The sequence below is a fragment of the Poromitra crassiceps genome (assembly GCF_964638095.1).
Source record: "Poromitra crassiceps genome assembly, chromosome: 23".
Taxonomy (NCBI): domain Eukaryota; kingdom Metazoa; phylum Chordata; class Actinopteri; order Beryciformes; family Melamphaidae; genus Poromitra; species Poromitra crassiceps.
This window is the reverse complement of record NC_139639.1, coordinates 5,331,595-5,349,047: the sequence shown is the minus strand read 5'-3', so window position 1 is coordinate 5,349,047 and position 17,453 is coordinate 5,331,595. Positions and strand designations below refer to the sequence as shown.

General features: G+C 46.7%; 1 protein-coding gene across 1 annotated transcript in view; it reads left to right on the top strand.

Annotated features, from left to right (window-relative positions):
* LOC310797067 (laminin subunit alpha-3-like) overlaps positions 1 to 17,453 on the top strand; it is a gene marked incomplete at its 5' end in the record, with an annotated part of 112,760 nt that overhangs the window by 59,974 nt on the left and 35,333 nt on the right. Inside the window, 18 exons of the mRNA XM_083659353.1 lie at positions 2,533 to 2,589; positions 3,738 to 3,872; positions 4,184 to 4,318; positions 5,994 to 6,131; positions 7,607 to 7,741; positions 7,869 to 7,921; positions 8,913 to 9,021; positions 10,953 to 11,005; positions 11,164 to 11,269; positions 11,476 to 11,575; positions 11,682 to 11,838; positions 13,281 to 13,416; positions 13,772 to 13,914; positions 14,131 to 14,234; positions 14,455 to 14,611; positions 15,322 to 15,485; positions 16,825 to 16,933; positions 17,017 to 17,114. Coding sequence (XP_083515479.1) covers positions 2,533 to 2,589; positions 3,738 to 3,872; positions 4,184 to 4,318; positions 5,994 to 6,131; positions 7,607 to 7,741; positions 7,869 to 7,921; positions 8,913 to 9,021; positions 10,953 to 11,005; positions 11,164 to 11,269; positions 11,476 to 11,575; positions 11,682 to 11,838; positions 13,281 to 13,416; positions 13,772 to 13,914; positions 14,131 to 14,234; positions 14,455 to 14,611; positions 15,322 to 15,485; positions 16,825 to 16,933; positions 17,017 to 17,114 — 2,089 coding nt within the window. The remainder of the gene's footprint in view (positions 1 to 2,532; positions 2,590 to 3,737; positions 3,873 to 4,183; positions 4,319 to 5,993; positions 6,132 to 7,606; positions 7,742 to 7,868; positions 7,922 to 8,912; positions 9,022 to 10,952; positions 11,006 to 11,163; positions 11,270 to 11,475; positions 11,576 to 11,681; positions 11,839 to 13,280; positions 13,417 to 13,771; positions 13,915 to 14,130; positions 14,235 to 14,454; positions 14,612 to 15,321; positions 15,486 to 16,824; positions 16,934 to 17,016; positions 17,115 to 17,453) is intronic.

The window sequence follows — 17,453 nt, the reverse complement described above, 5'->3', positions numbered from 1 at the left end:
CGCCCTTACAGGCTCGTTAAACGATGAGGGTTTAACGATCAAGATACCGATGACGACGATGTTGGCTTTGAAACGGCATTGATATCTCACATTGGCGACTGACTGACTGACTGTCTGGCTGTCTGCTGTTTGTTGTTTTACTCTTATGTAATGTTGTCTTTTAACGGTTTCTGCACACAAAACAATTCCTTATTGGGACAAACGATGTTGAAACTTGAACCTGTGGTAGCTGTGGTCTTGATTTTGATGCGTGCTACCTTTTGTATTCAGCATATCCCAAATACCAGACGACCACCGAGTCCCCTGCAGGCCAACTGGGTGAGTGCAGTAAAGAAGGCGTTGCAATGTCACGACCGCAATGTAAACTAACATTTTGAAACAGTCGTTTAAAAGGCAGTTTAACTCTTCTCAATCCCTCCCTCTCTATTCACGAGTTTCCTGGTGAGACAGTGGGCACTTCCATGACACCCTCCCTCCCTGTTTCCAGCTGCCGGTTGCCTGTTTCCGCCCAGGACCGTTCATAGCGAAAGAGACTGAAAATAATCATAATAATTGTTGTGACTTTGTACCTACCTATGTCTTGTAATGGAGCCCCCCAGCACAATAATTTCACATGTGCATAATTGTACAACGGAGTGACAATATCTTGAATCTTGAAAGAGAGAGACCGCTAAAGCTCCGTTCAATGACCAAATATAAGAGTTCCGATTTGGACGTTTAGCCTTCAAAATAAAAGTGGCTGCTATGCAACCACATACTATTTTTTAGCAATTTCAGCTAAAATAAGCCCATACAGTACCAGTGAATTGACATTCACCTCGTTTTTGTAAAATATTGCCGCTATGCAACCACACAATGTTACTACGTTTTGCCATTTCTGATAAAATAAGCCAAACGTTCCCACTCAATGGCGCGTACCTCCTTGGAAGTCGACAACCGGCAACCGCTGAGAATCATGCGAAATGTAAGTCCAGGAAAAAGGTGAATAGACGCAGCTTAACTCTCTATAGATTTAAAAGGCAGTTTAACTCTTCATCCCTCCCTCTCTATAGACACAGTTGAACTCTTCATCCCTCCCTCTCTATAGATGCAGTTTAACTCTTCTCCATCCCTCCCTCTCTATAGACGCAGTTTAACTCTTCATCCCTCCTCTCTATAGATGCAGTTTAACTCTTCTTCATCCCTCCCTCTCTATAGACGCAGTTTAACTCTTCTCTATCTCTCCCTCTCTATAGACACAGTTTAACTCTTCTCTATCCCTCCCTCTCTATAGACACAGTTTAACTCTTCATCCCTCCTTCTCTCTATAGATGCAGTTTAACTCTTCTCTATCCCTCCCTCTCTATAGACACAGTTTAACTCTTCTCCATCCCTCCCTCTCTATAACGCAGTTTAACTCTTCTCCATCCCTCCCTCTCTATAATGCAGTTGAACTCTTCTCTATCCCTCCCTTTCTATAGAGACACAGTTTAACTCTTCTCCATCCCTCCCTCTCTATAGATGCAGTTTAACTCTTCTCTATCCCTCCCTTTCTATAGATGCAGTTTAACTCTTCTCCATCCCTCCCTCTCTATAGATGCAGTTTAACTCTTCTCCATCCCTCCCTCTCTATAATGCAGTTGAACTCTTCTCTATCCCTCCCTTTCTATAGATGCAGTTTAACTCTTCTCCATCCCTCCCTCTCTATAATGCAGTTTAACTCTTCTCCATCCCTCCCTCTCTATAGATGCAGTTTAACTCTTCTCCATCCCTCCCTCTCTATAATGCAGTTTAACTCTTCTCCATCCCTCCCTCTCTATAATGCAGTTTAACTCTTCTCCATCCCTCCCTCTCTATAGAGACCCAGTTTAACTCTTCTCCATCCCTCCCTCTCTATAGATTTAAAAGGCAGTTTAACTCTTCTCCATCCCTCCCTCTCTCCCTCTCTATAGAGACACAGTTTAACTCTTCTCCATCCCTCCCTCTCTATAGATGCAGTTTAACTCTTCTCCATCCCTCCCTCTCTATAGAGACCCAGTTTAACTCTTCTCCATCCCTCCCTCTCTATAGATTTAAAAGGCAGTTTAACTCTTATCCATCCCTCCCTTTCTATAGAGACACAGTTTAACTCTTCTCCATCCCTCCCTCTCTATAGATGCAGTTTAACTCTTCTCCATCCCTCCCTCTCTATAGAGACACAGTTTAACTCTTCTCCATCCCTCCCTCTCTATAGATTTAAAAGGCAGTTTAACTCTTCTCCATCCCTCCCTCTCTCCCTCTCTATAGAGACACAGTTTAACTCTTCTCCATCCCTCGCTCTCTATAGATTTAAAAGGCAGTTTAACTCTTCTCCATCCCTCCCTCTCTATAGAGACACAGTTTAACTCTTCTCCATCCCTCCCTCTATATAGACACAGTTGAACTCTTCTCCATCCCTCCCTCTCTCCCTCTCTATAGAGACACAGTTGAACTCTTCTCCATCCCTCCCTCTCTCCCTCTCTATAGAGACACAGTTGAACTCTTCTCCATCCCTCCCTCTCTCTCTCTCTATAGAGACCACCGCCTGCCCTCCAGGTTACTTCGGAACGTTGGGATCACCCAGCTGTCAGCGTGAGTGTGACTAGACCTGCTACATTATTATGCTACTCTAGGGGGGTGATTACATGGCGATGCTACGCTAACAGCTTTCATTGTTTATTCCACATTTGCATCTCCTGTATCCTAGAGACACTTTGGCCATAATATCCTTTTAGAGAACCCTTTAAAAGGCTTGTCTTTTTGACTCACTTTGAGTCACATTCTCTCACAAACACAGTCTGGCTCGTTAAAGAGAGCACTAGAAGACCATGTAAGGCATCACTGAGTCGAACTGGGTTTACTGTGAGGTCAAAGGTTAAGAACATGTGGCCATGCTCAGTCAAGGAAGGGCTCTTCAAGGCCTGCTAAATGTCAGATCATGTTTGTGTATGGCGTATGAAAACAGAACTGACAGAATATGATGGTTGGGTTTAATGGGTATAGATTAAAAATAATTTTAAAATAGGTTAATACTAGTTAAAATAGGTTAATACTGGTGTAATTCACTGTCGAAATGAATGAAACAGCTGCCTGTCTTAAATGATCATGTCTCTCAGGAGGTCAAGTGGTCTCTGTCCTCTCACGATAGCAATATTCAGTTGGGATTGTCCAGGGAGAAACAACCAGCCTATTAATAGCTGTGCCCCCCTCCTCCCAAATTCCCCTTTCTGTATCCCTCCAAGCTGGGCTCATTTTGGGGAAAACTCTGATTAGTAAGAAGATGGCATCTCAATCGAAAAGGAAGACAATCTTATCGACATTCAGGCCTTTTCTCTATTTGTCGGACAATGTAGGCAAACTTTTCTTTAGCTCTGGCTCCGACTGAGGAGGAATGTCATCAATAGCCTTTGGAAAGCTGTTCTTAATGTTTGGGAGCTGCTTCGGGGGCAAAGTAAACTACAGCCGTATTCTCTGCTGCCTGTCACAGCGCCAAGTCTATTCACATATCAATGCCAGGCCCGGGCTTGGCAAGACCCAGGCACCGCTGCACCAGTGAAGCGCCACAATATGAGTATAGTTTAACTGACCAAAAGACCACTGACCGCAGGGTTCCTCATTTGAATTTCTATGAGTTAGAATTAAATCCGGATGGCTTTTGTCATGGAAGTGAGCGTGTCTCATGTATCTGTGTACAGAGTGTGTGTGTGACTACAGCTGTGCGTGTGTATGTTTGTGTACAGAGTGTGTGTGCGACTACAGCGGCTCCGGGTCCAAGGTGTGTGACGCCTGGGGGCGCTGCCTGTGTCGCCACAGCGTGGAGGGGGAGCGATGTGACCGCTGCCGGCCGGGGTACCACTCCTTCCCAAACTGCCGCGGTGAGAGAGAGAGTCGCCCTCTGAAATCAGAGTCCTCTCATGTCTGCCAGCCACTAAACACGACCTCAACACTGCGACATGTCAGCATGGTTATGATTATCTCGGTCAGCTCAAAGCCAAGATCACGTTCATAAGTTATGAACGTGATCTTGGCTTTGAGCACAGTCCGTGTTGGTGTCCAAACAATTTGACTAGTTGACAAGTTGTGTTGATTGAAAATGTGTTGATTGAAAAAGATGATCATTATCAGATCCATCCAAAAAGGCACCACCAGCAGCAGCTCCTCGCTAACCTCTGTGTGTCCCCTGCAGTGTGTGTCTGTGACGGGGCGGGCGTGGCCGCCAGTGGCTGCGGTCCAACTGGCCAGTGTCGCTGCCTCGCCAACTACGAGGGACAACAGTGTGACCAATGTGCGCCAGGCTACTATGGATACCCGGACTGCGCTGGTGAGTGGGTTTGCCCCCTCTAATGTGCCCCAGCCATGTCACCACAACAGAGACGCCGCTTGGGGTCCATGTGACCTTTGACCTTGTACTGGTGGAAAAAATCTCATTCTCATGACTCTCTGTAGCAGAGCATCCCGATTCTTCTCACACACTATCCCAGTAAACCCCTGGGCTGTCATCCACATTATGTATTCCGCAGAACAGAGCATTTCACACAGAGCTGGACTACAGAAATACATACAGGCCTGCTCTTCCTCTTGATAAGGAGTCCCATTTCCCAGATTAGGCCACTGGGAATCTGTTCTGGAAATCCAATTCTAGGAAACGGGCAGGATTTAGTAGGAATTATTCCAAACCCATTTTGACACCATAGGCTTACACTGCATTCAGAACAGTAACTATAAAGAGAACTGTAGCTTGCTACTTACTGCCCAACACTGACGGTAACTATATAAAGATTTAAGTCGTCCTAAGTAAATAGAATGAATGCAGGCTTAAAGACCTCCAGCCAGGTGCCGGATTTCCGCAATCTGAACGTTTTATATTCACAACAACTATTTTCAACAGAAAATGGGTTTCAATAGACAGAGATGGGAAGTAACTAAGTACAAATACTTTGTTATTGTACTTAAGTAGCATAGGTGTGTGTGTGTGTGTGTGTGTGTGTGTGTGTGTGTGTGTGTGTGTGTGTGTGGAATTCCGATTCTGCTCATTCCAATCAATTCCAACTCTGTTTCCTTTACTTCGAAATGGGTGAAATTCCAACTCCAGAAATTGAATTGGAATTTGCCCTGCATTCTCAATTCAAGTCATGAATGGCCCCAATCAGGGGCGTCATGCAAGCCAACAATCTGAGGGGGCGAACTCTGGCGCCGCCCGAAGGGCGGCAAAAAATTTGGGGGGTTGGAAGCCAGATTTAGAGGAATATCTCATTTTAAATTAACAGACTGAGCAGGTGTAACCATAAGGCTATTTTCCAAACTGCTCAGCCTCCTGGAAAGATCCATAATCACCAGACTAAGTACATTGCCACTGCCCAGGCTCAATGGACTTGACAAAAAAGGGAGACCACATGTTTCAAAGCAATGTAACACAATGTTTACTTTGGCTGGTATTGCCTTTTCAGAAGGTAGAAATCTTTCCTCTAGAGTAGGGGTTCCCAACCTTTTTTGTGCCAAGGACTGGTAGATACATGGGAAAAAAAGTCGCGGACCGGTTGTCAATTCTAATGGTTTTAGTTATATATATTTACTCACCAGGTGGCGACAAAGGGTAAATAACAGCCTTTTGTGTAGCCCATACAGTATTTATGTTTTTGTTTTAACTACAAACATACATAAACGTAAACTTGAAACTATGTTTCAACTACCATACACAGCCTATAATATTATAGCCTATGTTTATTAAAAAAAAAAAAAAAAAAATTTTTTTTTTTTTTTTTTTTTTTTTTACCTCTCAAAAATCTGAGGGGGCAATTGCCCCCTCAGTTACAATGGGCATGACGCTTCTGGCCCCAATCCAGTTAATAATCCTCCATTTGGTCAGAAAATGTGTGCGCCGAACTAAAACAATAGTGTACAACAAACAATGTGTGTCTTTTAGTTATCTTTATTATAGTTATCATTCTCAATGTGAATGGACTTTTAGTTTTTGCTGTTTGTGCTTCTGTCTCCAGCCTGCCGCTGTTCACGAGAGGGCTCCTATGGCACCACATGCAACCCGCTGTCAGGCGAGTGCCTGTGTGTCCCGGGGGTGGTGGGCCAGCAGTGTGACCGCTGTGCTGGCTCCGGACTCAGGTTCCCCCAATGCTCAGGTAACCGCCCAGTGCTCAGGTAACTCAGGTTCCCCCAGTGCTCAGGTAACTCAGGTTCCCCCAGTGCTCAGGTAACCCCCCAGTGCTCCGGACTCAGGTTCCCCCAGTGCTCAGGTAACCCCCCAGTGCTCAGGTAACTCAGGTTCCCCCAGTGCTCAGGTAACCCCCCAGTGCTCAGGTAACTCAGGTTCCCCCAGTGCTCAGGTAACTCAGGTTCTCCCAGTGCTCAGGTAACTCAGGTTCACCCAGTGCTCAGGTAACTCAGGTTCCCCCAGTGCTCAGGTAACTCAGGTTCCCCCAGTGCTCAGGTAACTCAGGTTCCCCCAGTGCTCAGGTAACTCAGGTTCCCCCAGTGCTCAGGTAACTCAGGTTCCCCCAGTGCTCAGGTACTGTAACTCAGGTTCCCCCAGTGCTGAGGTAACTCAGGTTCCCCCAGTGCTCAGGTACTGTAACTCAGGTTCCCCCAGTGCTCAGGTAACTCAGGTTCCCCCAGTGCTCAGGTACTGTAACTCAGGTTCCCCCAGTGCTCAGGTAACTCAGGTTCCCCCAGTGCTCAGGTACTGTAACTCAGGTTCCCCCAGGGCTCAGGTAACTCAGGTTCCCCCAGTGCTCAGGTAACTCAGGTTCCCCCAGTGCTCAGGTAACTCAGGTTCCCCCAGTGCTCAGGTAACTCAGGTTCCCCCAGTGCTCAGGTAACTCAGGTTCCCCCAGTGCTCAGGTACTGTAACTCAGGTTCCCCCAGGGCTCAGGTAACTCAGGTTCCCCCAGTGCTCAGGTAACTCAGGTTCCCCCAGTGCTCAGGTAACTCAGGTTCCCCCAGTGCTCAGGTAACTCAGGTTTCCCCAGGGCTCAGGTAACTCAGGTTCCCCCAGGGCTCAGGTAACTCAGGTTCCCCCAGTGCTCAGGTAACTCAGGTTCCCCCAGTGCTCAGGTAACTCAGGTTCCCCCAGTGCTCAGGTAACTCAGGTTTCCCCAGTGCTCAGGTAACTCAGGTTCCCCCAGTGCTCAGGTAACTCAGGTTCACCCAGTGCTCAGGTAACTCAGGTTCACCCAGTGCTCAGGTAACTCAGGTTCCCCCACTGCTCAGGTAACTGCGCTGGACACACTGATACTGTATCCATGCTGTGACTGAGTCAGCAAGTGTGCTGTGAGTTCACGTGACCGGCTGGTTTACCAGGCTAGGTACTTTGGGCCACAGTTGACAGCTCACGGCATAAAACCAACCATAAAACCTTATGAGTTACTGGCAGGCTCGGGAAGTAACTGATTACATGTAATTCAGCTACTGTAAGCAGGATACAAAAAGGTAACCCTTACAAAGATGTAATCAAGATTACAGTTACATTTAGTTTAAAACTTTTTGATTACTAGCATGATTACCATTTAAAATACATTTATTGTATATTCTGTTTATTGTATTGGGTATTTATCCAAGTGGCTGTTCAGTGTAAATATTGACTATTCTTACGTTACAGAGTGTGTGTGCGACTACAGCGGCTCCGTGTCCAAGGTGTGTGACGCCTGGGGGCGCTGCCTGTGTCGCCACGGCGTGGAGGGGGAGCGATGTGACCGCTGCCGGCCGGGGTACCACTCCTTCCCAAACTGCCAGGGTGAGAGAGAGAGTCACCCTCTGAATCAGATTCCTCTCATATCATATCGTGGTTTCTGATGTGTTTCGATGACGACAACATAATGGTGGTCATGTCAATTCATTGTGTCTTCATTGTGTGCTTCCAGCCCCCATCAGTCTGTGCAACCCACCAGGGACAGAGGTCATGGATCCTGGAACGGTATGCCATCAGTATAGAGAGGCAAAGTGACCGCCTACTTCCTGCTTCAGCACTGTACCAGATATTTTTATGCACCATTTATTTTCCCACAGACTTTTCGTAAAATGCGTATAAAAATAGTTTTACTGGTTCAAACCAAACAGTATAGATATATTTAGAAACAGGAGAGATCGCATATCATTTCACTTGGACCAAAAATGCGGATTTAAAGAAAATATTTTTCAGTTTTTTTCAGTTTTGGTCCGAGTGAAATGTTCTATGGTCTCTCCCGAGTATAGCGTTAGCTGAACCGTTTGGTTCGACGAAGTAAAACTATTTTAGAAGCATTTTACGAAATGTCTATGGGAAAATAAATGGCGGATGAAAATCTCTGGTACAGTGCTGAAGCAGGAAGTAGGCGGTCACTTTGCCTCTCTATAACGCTCTATCTGTCATAGCCCAGCCCTGATCATGCTTTGTATTCGCCTGTAACAGGAGTCGGTACAGTCTAAACCCAGCGGGTGTGGCTTCACGTGTATTCACATTCCTGTATCCGATAACACCACTGTGCTGCCAAAGCTTCATCCGGCATAGTTTACAAAGAAGTGTATGAGTGTTTCTCTCCTTTGCTCCAAGTGAAACTGTAGGCTAATCAAATAAGGAAAAGAGACTTCCTTCCATTTTGAAAAACAGAAACAGTTTCTGGAAGCTGCCCCCCCTCCCTTTATTTTGGAACATATACTATGTTTGAAAGAAAGCACTATTATTGTAAATATCTTAATATCTTACACTAATATTGTATAATCATTCAGAAAGCTGGCACTGTATGCCAACCCAGGCAACAGATTTGAATCTATTTGATAATCAACAATCAGGGCAAATTAAACCAGACTTTCGACACTCGTTGTCAAATCTCAGCAGGTCGAAGTAGAAGATGTCTCACTGAGTCCTCATCTGTTTTCTCAGGGTTTCTGTAGAAGATATCTGACTGAGTCCTCATCTGTTTTCTCAGGGTTTCTGTCGCTGCTGGGCTAACGTAGAGGGAACCCTGTGTGGCAGCTGCAAATCGCTCTACTGGAACAACACTCGGCAGACAACAGACAACCCTAGTGGCTGTGTTGGTAAGTGAGCTGTCACCAAGTCAACTTTGTCTGGTATAATTTTAATAGTTTAAAGAAAATAAAAGGTGATTTCAATGCAAAATGGATTTAATAGGATAACAACCCAAGAGAATCATCATGAGTTTGGTTTGTATACGGTAATCACTTTCAATAAAATCAATCATTCCATACAAATTCACACAACAGAATTTAAATTCAGTCGTCCGGTGGAACAAATCTCATCACGTTCAGTCTGTCATTTATACAAACACAAGATCTTTTGTCAAGACTTTAGAAACTCAATCAAGTCAAGTCTTAAGGCTTCTCTTCATGCATCAAGTCAAGTCTCAAGTCTTCTCTTCATGTATCAAGTCAAATCTCAAGTCTTCTCTTCATACTTGCAAGTCACCTTACGTAGAGCACAGCTCTCTGAATGAAAACCATAGCCTGTGAGAACATTTTCTCTCTCACCACAGTATTAGTCCGATCAGTTAGTCCTCCTTTCTTTTTGTCTCTTTTCGTCAGCAGTATGAAATCACCAGTAGCAGCAAGCTAACGAGGTGATAGGTGATATGGGTCTTGGCCTCTCTTAGCCAGGGGACATGTCAACATACCGCTGTCAACAAGGCTGTATCTGCCTTCCTGTCCCTCAGAGGGACGTCAGGGGGGGACAAAACACGTCAATACATGCAAATTCCTGTCAGCTGCTTTCCATGTGGAGCCGCCATTGAACCTGTGGGATTTGACTGTGACAGTACAGAAATAAATAGAAAGTGGCACATCAGAAACACGCCATACCTCTGGAGCGCCACTCCCCTCCTTTCCAAAACCCCCCTAAATGTATACTAATTCACGGGAAAATACTTAATAATATAAGAATAATTAAGTGAGGTTTTTTTGGCTCCTATTATACACAGGCAGTGAAGGAACAGCTTGGGGCTTTGTCCAGATACCTGTCTAATGTTACAGGTCTGCTCTCCAGCAAGAATGTTATCACTGCCAGCCTGCCAGGAGATACAAGAAGCGAGGGGGGGAACCAGCTTTTAATATCCTAAGAATGCCTCTGGTTCACTGTGGCCGGACAGAGAGTCTTTTTTTCAATGGCTTGAAAGCAGGCAGGCTCCTATGGGCCTTTGATGTGCAGCCGTCTGAAGATCGGGGCTTTTGTGCGGTCGTGGTTCCCCCATGAAAGTGGGAGAATCCTGTAATCGGAAACCCTTTCTGCACAGAGATCCTGCAATATCGCCGTTACCAAGGCCCCGAAATGAGCCAACTTTGCCTTTTTACACAGAACTGTGATTCCCTACAACCTTCCTATCCCTAGCTATACAGCCCCTTTTCCCTAGCCTCGTCCCCAATAGCATGGAGTCATGGAGGGGATGGGAGGGGTTGTCCAACATTGCCCGTAACTTCCTCCTCATCCGCGCCTCTGCCACCTCCTCCAGACTGCTCTGTCCAGCTCCAACCACAGAGCTGGCTTTCCTCCATATGAAATATGATATGCTTTGCTGGACTTATTGCTGATAGTAGCACTCCCAATCTCAGAGCTGGTAGACTTCTCCTTAGTCTTCCTGTCATTTTTATGAATGAAGCTTCCCGTCTTGTCGGGTTCACCCTTTTACACAGACGTCAGTTGAGCACTGTTACTACCTCGGCTGTTACTACCTCGGCTGTTACTACCTCGGCTGTTACTACCTCGGCTGCCGGAACGAAAGGCGGAACGAAGTGACTCCCTGATGCAGAATGGAAAATTTAACAGAAAGTCTAGAAGTTGTCTGTATCTCTTTCTTCAGGAAGCTGTTCATTTCCATTCTGCATCAACCCCCCACTCCATATTCATACCTTTCACACAGGACGACTTTCTCTCTGTCTCCCTCCCTCTCTCTCTCTCTCTCTCTCTCTCTCTCTCTCTCTGTCTCTCTCCCTCCCTCTCTCCCTCTCTCTCTTCCCAGACTGTCAGTGTGATATAAAAGGGACGCTGAGTGGTGTAGGGGAGTGCCAGCAGGTGAGTCTTTCTTTTTCTTGGGATCAATAAAGTGCATCTTATCACAGTTTCTCAGAGATTTCACAGCATTGCTCAGTTACCTCAACCACAATTTTGCTACATTTGCATCATGGACGATACGTGCGGTCTCATATTCTCACTCTCATCCTGTCCTCTAGAAGAATGGACAGTGTCACTGTAAGCCTAATGCGTGTGGACGCGTGTGTGACACCTGTAAGGACGGATACTTCCTGCAGCAGAAACGCAACTATTTGGGTTGTCAAGGTAAGTTATCGATCCCGACCAAACCTAAACGAGACACTCCAGATTAACTCACTGTCTAAAAAAGGGGCCTGTGCCGCTCCACTTAACGAACCAAACACAACATAACGAGCGGTTGACTTAACGGGTGCAAGTTGACCTTTCCAAGATCTTAAAAATCAATTGAGGCTAATCTTTAATCCCAAATAATGCGTTCTCTCTCCTGATAGGTTGCCAGTGTGATGTAGGCGGTGCCAACGGCAGGGCCTGCGCTGAGGTCTCTGGACAATGTCGGTGTCGGAAGAACGTAGTGGGCCGTACATGCACCGAGTAAGAGAATACATAAACACAGCCAGGTTTTCTTTTCTAATTTCTTTTAATATTTTCATTGTGATTATTACTCGATAACTTAACCTTTCAATCTATTCTCCGTTAGGCCAGCGCCGAACCACTACTTCCCCAGCCTCCACCAGCTGAAGTTTGAGGTGGAGGATGGCACCACCGCCAACGCCCGGCCAGTGCGCTTTGGTTATGACCCCCAAGAGTTCCCCCAGTTCAGCTGGAGAGGCTACGCCGTCATGTCCCCTGCACAGGTGAGTCCATATTCACCACCCTTACGCATCGGCACCGTAACATACATTGCACACGTTGATGCAATCATCACAAAAACGTCATGGTTGGGGTGCAGTCCTACATGTATATTGATTTTCTATATGCCTTTTTCAATCTATTCTAATACCACCACAGTTTCCTTCCCTTGTACCTCTGCACCAATCTGGGAACCCAGAGTTTTTTTTTTTTTTTTTTTTTTTAAGTCTATTTTTATTTGAAAAATAGACTCTGGGACAGCCCTACCGTTTTTCCCAGCTTCCTGTACAGCGCGCCTCTCCTGCCACTGTAACGGCGTTGTGTAGGTGGTACTTGCAGCAACCCATGTTAAGGGCTTGTCCAGGGGTGGATTCGAACTGCCGACCCTCGGCTTGGGAGTCCAGCATGTTAACCGCAACACCAAGAGAGCTAGCTCCCTTGGCGGAGCTGGTCAACATGCCTTTATACCTGGGGAGTGAGTTTAACCAATCCACTCGCTACCACTCGGGACTCACGAGGAATCCGCGCTGATTCAACTCGGTTACACCACCGTCACTTCCTTTTCCATGTCCGTGATCCACTGTTTACAGTCTAAATAGCAACTTGCACTGCGACTTTCCAGTAATTTTCCACTGTTGTTGTAAGATGAGTTGACGTCTTCTAGTGTGTTTATGCATTAACGTTATTAGCGAATAGCCGAAATGGACGTGGAAAAGGAAGTGACGTGGCTTTTCCGTCACTTCCGCTTCCCTTTTCTGCGTCCGTTTCGGCTACTATAATAACGTTAAAATTGCATAGAAGACGTCAACTCGTCTTACAACAACAGTGGAAAATTACTGTAAAGTCACGGCGCAAGTTACTCTTTAGACTGTAAACAGTGGAGCACAGACGTGTAAAAGGAAGTGACGGTGGCAGGAGAGGCGCGCTGTACAGGAAGCTGGGAAAAACGGTAGGGCTGTCCCAGAGTCTCTGGGTTCCCAGATTGCCTCTGCACTGGTACCTGAAGCTACTTCCTAATTGGTATATTATGGGAATGTGGGCACTAGCTCTCCTAGCACTAACCCTATCTCTCCTCAGCCAGAGGTGATCCTAACGCTTGCCCTTGGCTTTCCTGGCCCTTTCCATATTGTAATGCGCTACGCCACCCCCCACCAAAGGGGGCCAGCGGCGCGAGTGAGAGCAAGGATCTTGGTTGTGGACGAAGCCGCCTTGCACTCTTGCTGTGACTGTAAGTGAAGGGTCTTTCCTTTCCCCTCTTTTAGCTTTTCCTTTCCTCTCTTGACCTCTTGACCTCTCTGTTGATTAACCTGCTGCATTCGTTTCTCCGCATGGCCTTCCACACATTAACCTGCCTCTTAACCGTAGCTCCGCCTCCGCCCTCTCTAACCAGTGCCATTCCAGTCAGCTGTGTGCCTCCCCCCCCCTCCCCCTCCCCCTTTCTCTGCAGAGTGAAGTCAGAGTAACAGTGCATGTTGATGCGAAAGATGCCAGTCAACTCTTCCGTGTGGTTCTGCGGTTCACTAACCCCAGTGGTGCCAGTGTGATTGGTAGCATCAAGGCTACCAATAACAGGGGCTCCCCAGGTAAGGCTGCCTCTGACGCCGAATCAGCTTTTACATGTCACCGTCTTCACTGTTTTAAAGGTCTCCATATCCTCAAAATCAAGTCAGTAGTATGGGTGCTGTGATCTGTCACATACTTACAGTACATCCTCTTTACTAAAAAACCACACAGGACGAATTAAATTGATATCACATTCTGATATCAGTAAAGTCAAATTCATATTATTATTAGTATTTTTTATTAATGTTTCCTTGATTTATTTACCTAATGCATGACGTGTCTCATCTCTACCTGGCTGGTGATACCCCCATCCCAAACGTATTGCCTGTGAAGGTGTGACATCATGACAGCACTGTGTTGCTTGGTGTCCCGCAGGGTCCGATCAGAGTAAGGAGGTGGTTTTCCCTGCCAGCCCCTCCCCCAGCTTCGTCACTGTCCCGGGAGAGGGCTTCGCTGAGCCGTTCGCTCTGACTCCTGGGACGTGGATCGTCCACATCAAGGCACAGGGCGTTCTGCTGGTGAGTTGAAGGAGGATAACGGTGTCGAAATTATCATCTTAAAAAGATAAAGGAATAATGGCGATTAGGTTTCTTTTTTCCCCCCTTCCTCATATAAATATTGTACCTACATCATGCAACATGACATCATTCATTCATTTGAAGGAAAATAGTAAATGTACATGAGAGACTGTAGATTGAATACTGAGTCCATCACTCTTAACTCTCCCTCCACAGGATTACTTAGTACTGCTGCCCCGGGATTACTATGAAGCACCTCTGCTGCAGGAGAAGATCACCCAGCCTTGCACATATATATCCACCGGAAACATGGACACAAAGTAATTCTTGAATTGTACTATTAAATTATCCACTAAACAGCCATCCTTTATGAATATGCTAGACCTTAACCGGGTGTTATGCCCAGATTGAGCAAAACAATCATGATATATACAGTATATATATTTTTTAATCTCTGTGACCATTCTTGTTATCTCGCTCTTCTTAGTGCTGGATTCTGACCGCTGTTTGTCCCTTTGCCTTCCTGTGCATGTCTCTCAGCTGTCTGTTGTATAAGCATGTGGCCATGGACGGCTTCAGCTCCACACTGGGCTCGCAGGGGAAGCTGTCCGCCCGCAGCAAGCGCCGGAGGAGGCAGGGTCGTGTGCGGCAGCCCACCTCGGACCACCCTGCCATGGCCCTTCTCAGCGGGCACCAGAGGAGGCAGCCCACCTCGGACCACCCTGCCATGGCCCTTCTCAGCGGGCACCAGAGGAGGCAGCCCACCTCGGACCACCCTGCCATGGCCTTCCTCAGCGGGCGCAGGAGGAGGCAGACTCGTGTGCGGCAGCCCACGCCGGACCACCCTGCCATGGCCTCTGTCAGCGGGAGACAGGTGGGAAAAGGCTTGGCTCACATGCTGATGCGTACAATATAGAGAATTACAGATGCACGTGTAGACACACCCACGTGCTCATGTTGGTTACCTGCTACCAGGTTCAGAAGTGGTTTTAAGATTGAACAGGTCACTTTTAAGTAAGGGATGGGTCAAACACCCTATTTCACTACCTTTGAAGCTGATAAGCAGACAGGTTGAGGTCCTTGGGGAGGTTCCTTCAGGCTTTTGCCATCAGGGCTCCTGGACGTTGGAACTACCTGCCCAAGAAGCTCAGGCTGGCTAATTCTGTGTCATCTGTTAGATCACTTCTTAAACTCCATTTTTATAAACTTAGTTTGATGCAATAATCTTTAATAAATGGCAATAAATTATTATTTTGTTCTTTATATTATTATTACGGTACATGTTACACATAGTTTCTATTATGCTCATTCTACTGAAATCCCTGTATGTTCCAGGTCGGATGAAGCTGTATATTAGGATGTCAGGCGGTGATGTACAGTCATGTTTTTGTCATTTGTGTCCTGCAGTCTCAGCTCCAGCTCAGTCTGCGTGTAGCCCGTCCTGGTCCCTATGTCCTGGTCCTGGAGTATGCCAGCGAGGTGGACACCGTCCAGAACGTCAACCTGCTCATCAGTGGCCAGTCAGAGGGAGAGATCCCAGCCAGGGCCAACATTTACAGTTGTGCCTACAGGTGTGCACTGTCAACATTTACACTTGTGCCTACAGGTGTGCACTGCCAACATTTACAGTTGTGCCTATAGGTGTGCACTGCCAACATTTACACTTATGCCTACAGGTGTGCACTGCCAACATTTACACTTGTGCCTACAGGTGTGCACTCCCAACATTTACACTTGTGCCTACAGGTGTGCACTGCCAACATTTACACTTGTGCCTACAGGTGTGCACTGCCAACATTTACACTTGTGCCTACAGGTGTGCACTGCCAACATTTACACTTGTGCCTACAGGTGTGCACTGCCAACATTTACACTTGTGCCTACAGGTGTGCACTGCCAACATTTACACTTGTGCCTACAGGTGTGCACTGCCAACATTTACACTTGTGCCTACAGGTGTGCACTGCCAACATTTACACTTGTGCCTACAGGTGTGCACTGCCAACATTTACACTTGTGCCTACAGGTGTGCACTGCCAACATTTACACTTGTGCCTACAGGTGTGCACTGCCAACATTTACACTTGTGCCTACAGGTGTGCACTGTATTTCTTGCAAAGGCTTTTTTTTAAATTGGTTTCTATTCTTACATTGTGTAAATAGGAATGGCATCCCAGCCCCTGAAAGTCCCAGACAGTATATTTCTGTTTTTCAGCTGTTGTGTGTTGTGACCGAGGGGGCAGCTTTGCTTGATCGCAATGATGCCAATGCCGAAGTACCAAAAACTACAGTTCCTCGAATGGCCACTTGAGGCTGCCTGCAAAAACGAGTCGTTCCCTATTCACCCCCATGTTAAAATGCCCAAGTTTACAGCAGAAATAAACATGTTTACATGCCTGGTTCAAACAACAATTTAGTCTCTATAGCTAATTTAACCTTTCATGACAACTGTACGGGGGCTGAATTTGTATAACTCACTCGTTTAGAGTAAATTAGACAATCAATCAGACTATGTTTTGGGCGTGATTGACAGGTCGCCTGTCCAGTGATCGCGCAGCTCACCGATCACGTAACAATAGCAGGCGGCGCTTTGGCTCTGGGAAACCGCCTCTCATCCAAATATGGCTACAAATACATCACAAATACATCTGGCTCCACAAACCATTGTGTAATCACACGCACCCCCCTGCAGCGTCCATCTCTTTTAATACAGTCTCTGGTTGTGCCCCCTGCAGCGTCCCATCTCTTTTATACAGTCTCTGGTTGTGCCCCCTGCACTCTGTCCATCTCTTTTATACAGTCTCTGGTTGTGCCCCCTGCACTCTGTCCATCTCTTTTATACAGTCTCTGGTTGTGCCCCCTGCACTCTGTCCATCTCTTTTATACAGTCTCTGGTTGTGCCCCCTGCAGCTTCCTGTGTCGGAGCGTGGCGGTGGACAGCAGTAATCGGGTGGCGGTGCTGCAGCTTACTCACAAGGCCGAGCTTCTCCTGCAGACCTCCACAGCCGCATTCCTGCTGGTGAGACAAAAGCTTCCAGACAAGAGTTATCACATTGTGGACAGCAGCGTAACATTGTTACATAAAGGTGTTTTTCTCTGTAGTATAAAGTGTATGCGGTCCCTGCAGAGGAGTTCTCCATGGAGCATGTCCACCCCAAGGTGCTGTGTGTCTCCACGCACGGCCGCTTCACTGAAGACAGGTGAGTCCGCAGGGGTTTTAATAACAAGGAGCGACAGAGACTCCTTCAGCAGCCATTATAGAGATAGGGCTACTAGACGAGACTACACCTTGGCTTTGTGCTCTTGTTGTGGAGTGTGGAGACACACATCTGTTTTCCAGGTGCGACTGCATGCATTCCTCTGGCTGGGCAGGGTCACTTACCTGAGGCCGGTAGGTATTCGGGTCAAATTCTCACATGCGCTTTCAGCTGTCAGCATTCAGTCCTGTCATTTACAAATACTTCTGGACACTTTCCCTCATGTTACTTACCTAATGAGTGCTTCCACTCCTATAGCAAACAGGCTGTACATATAATTGG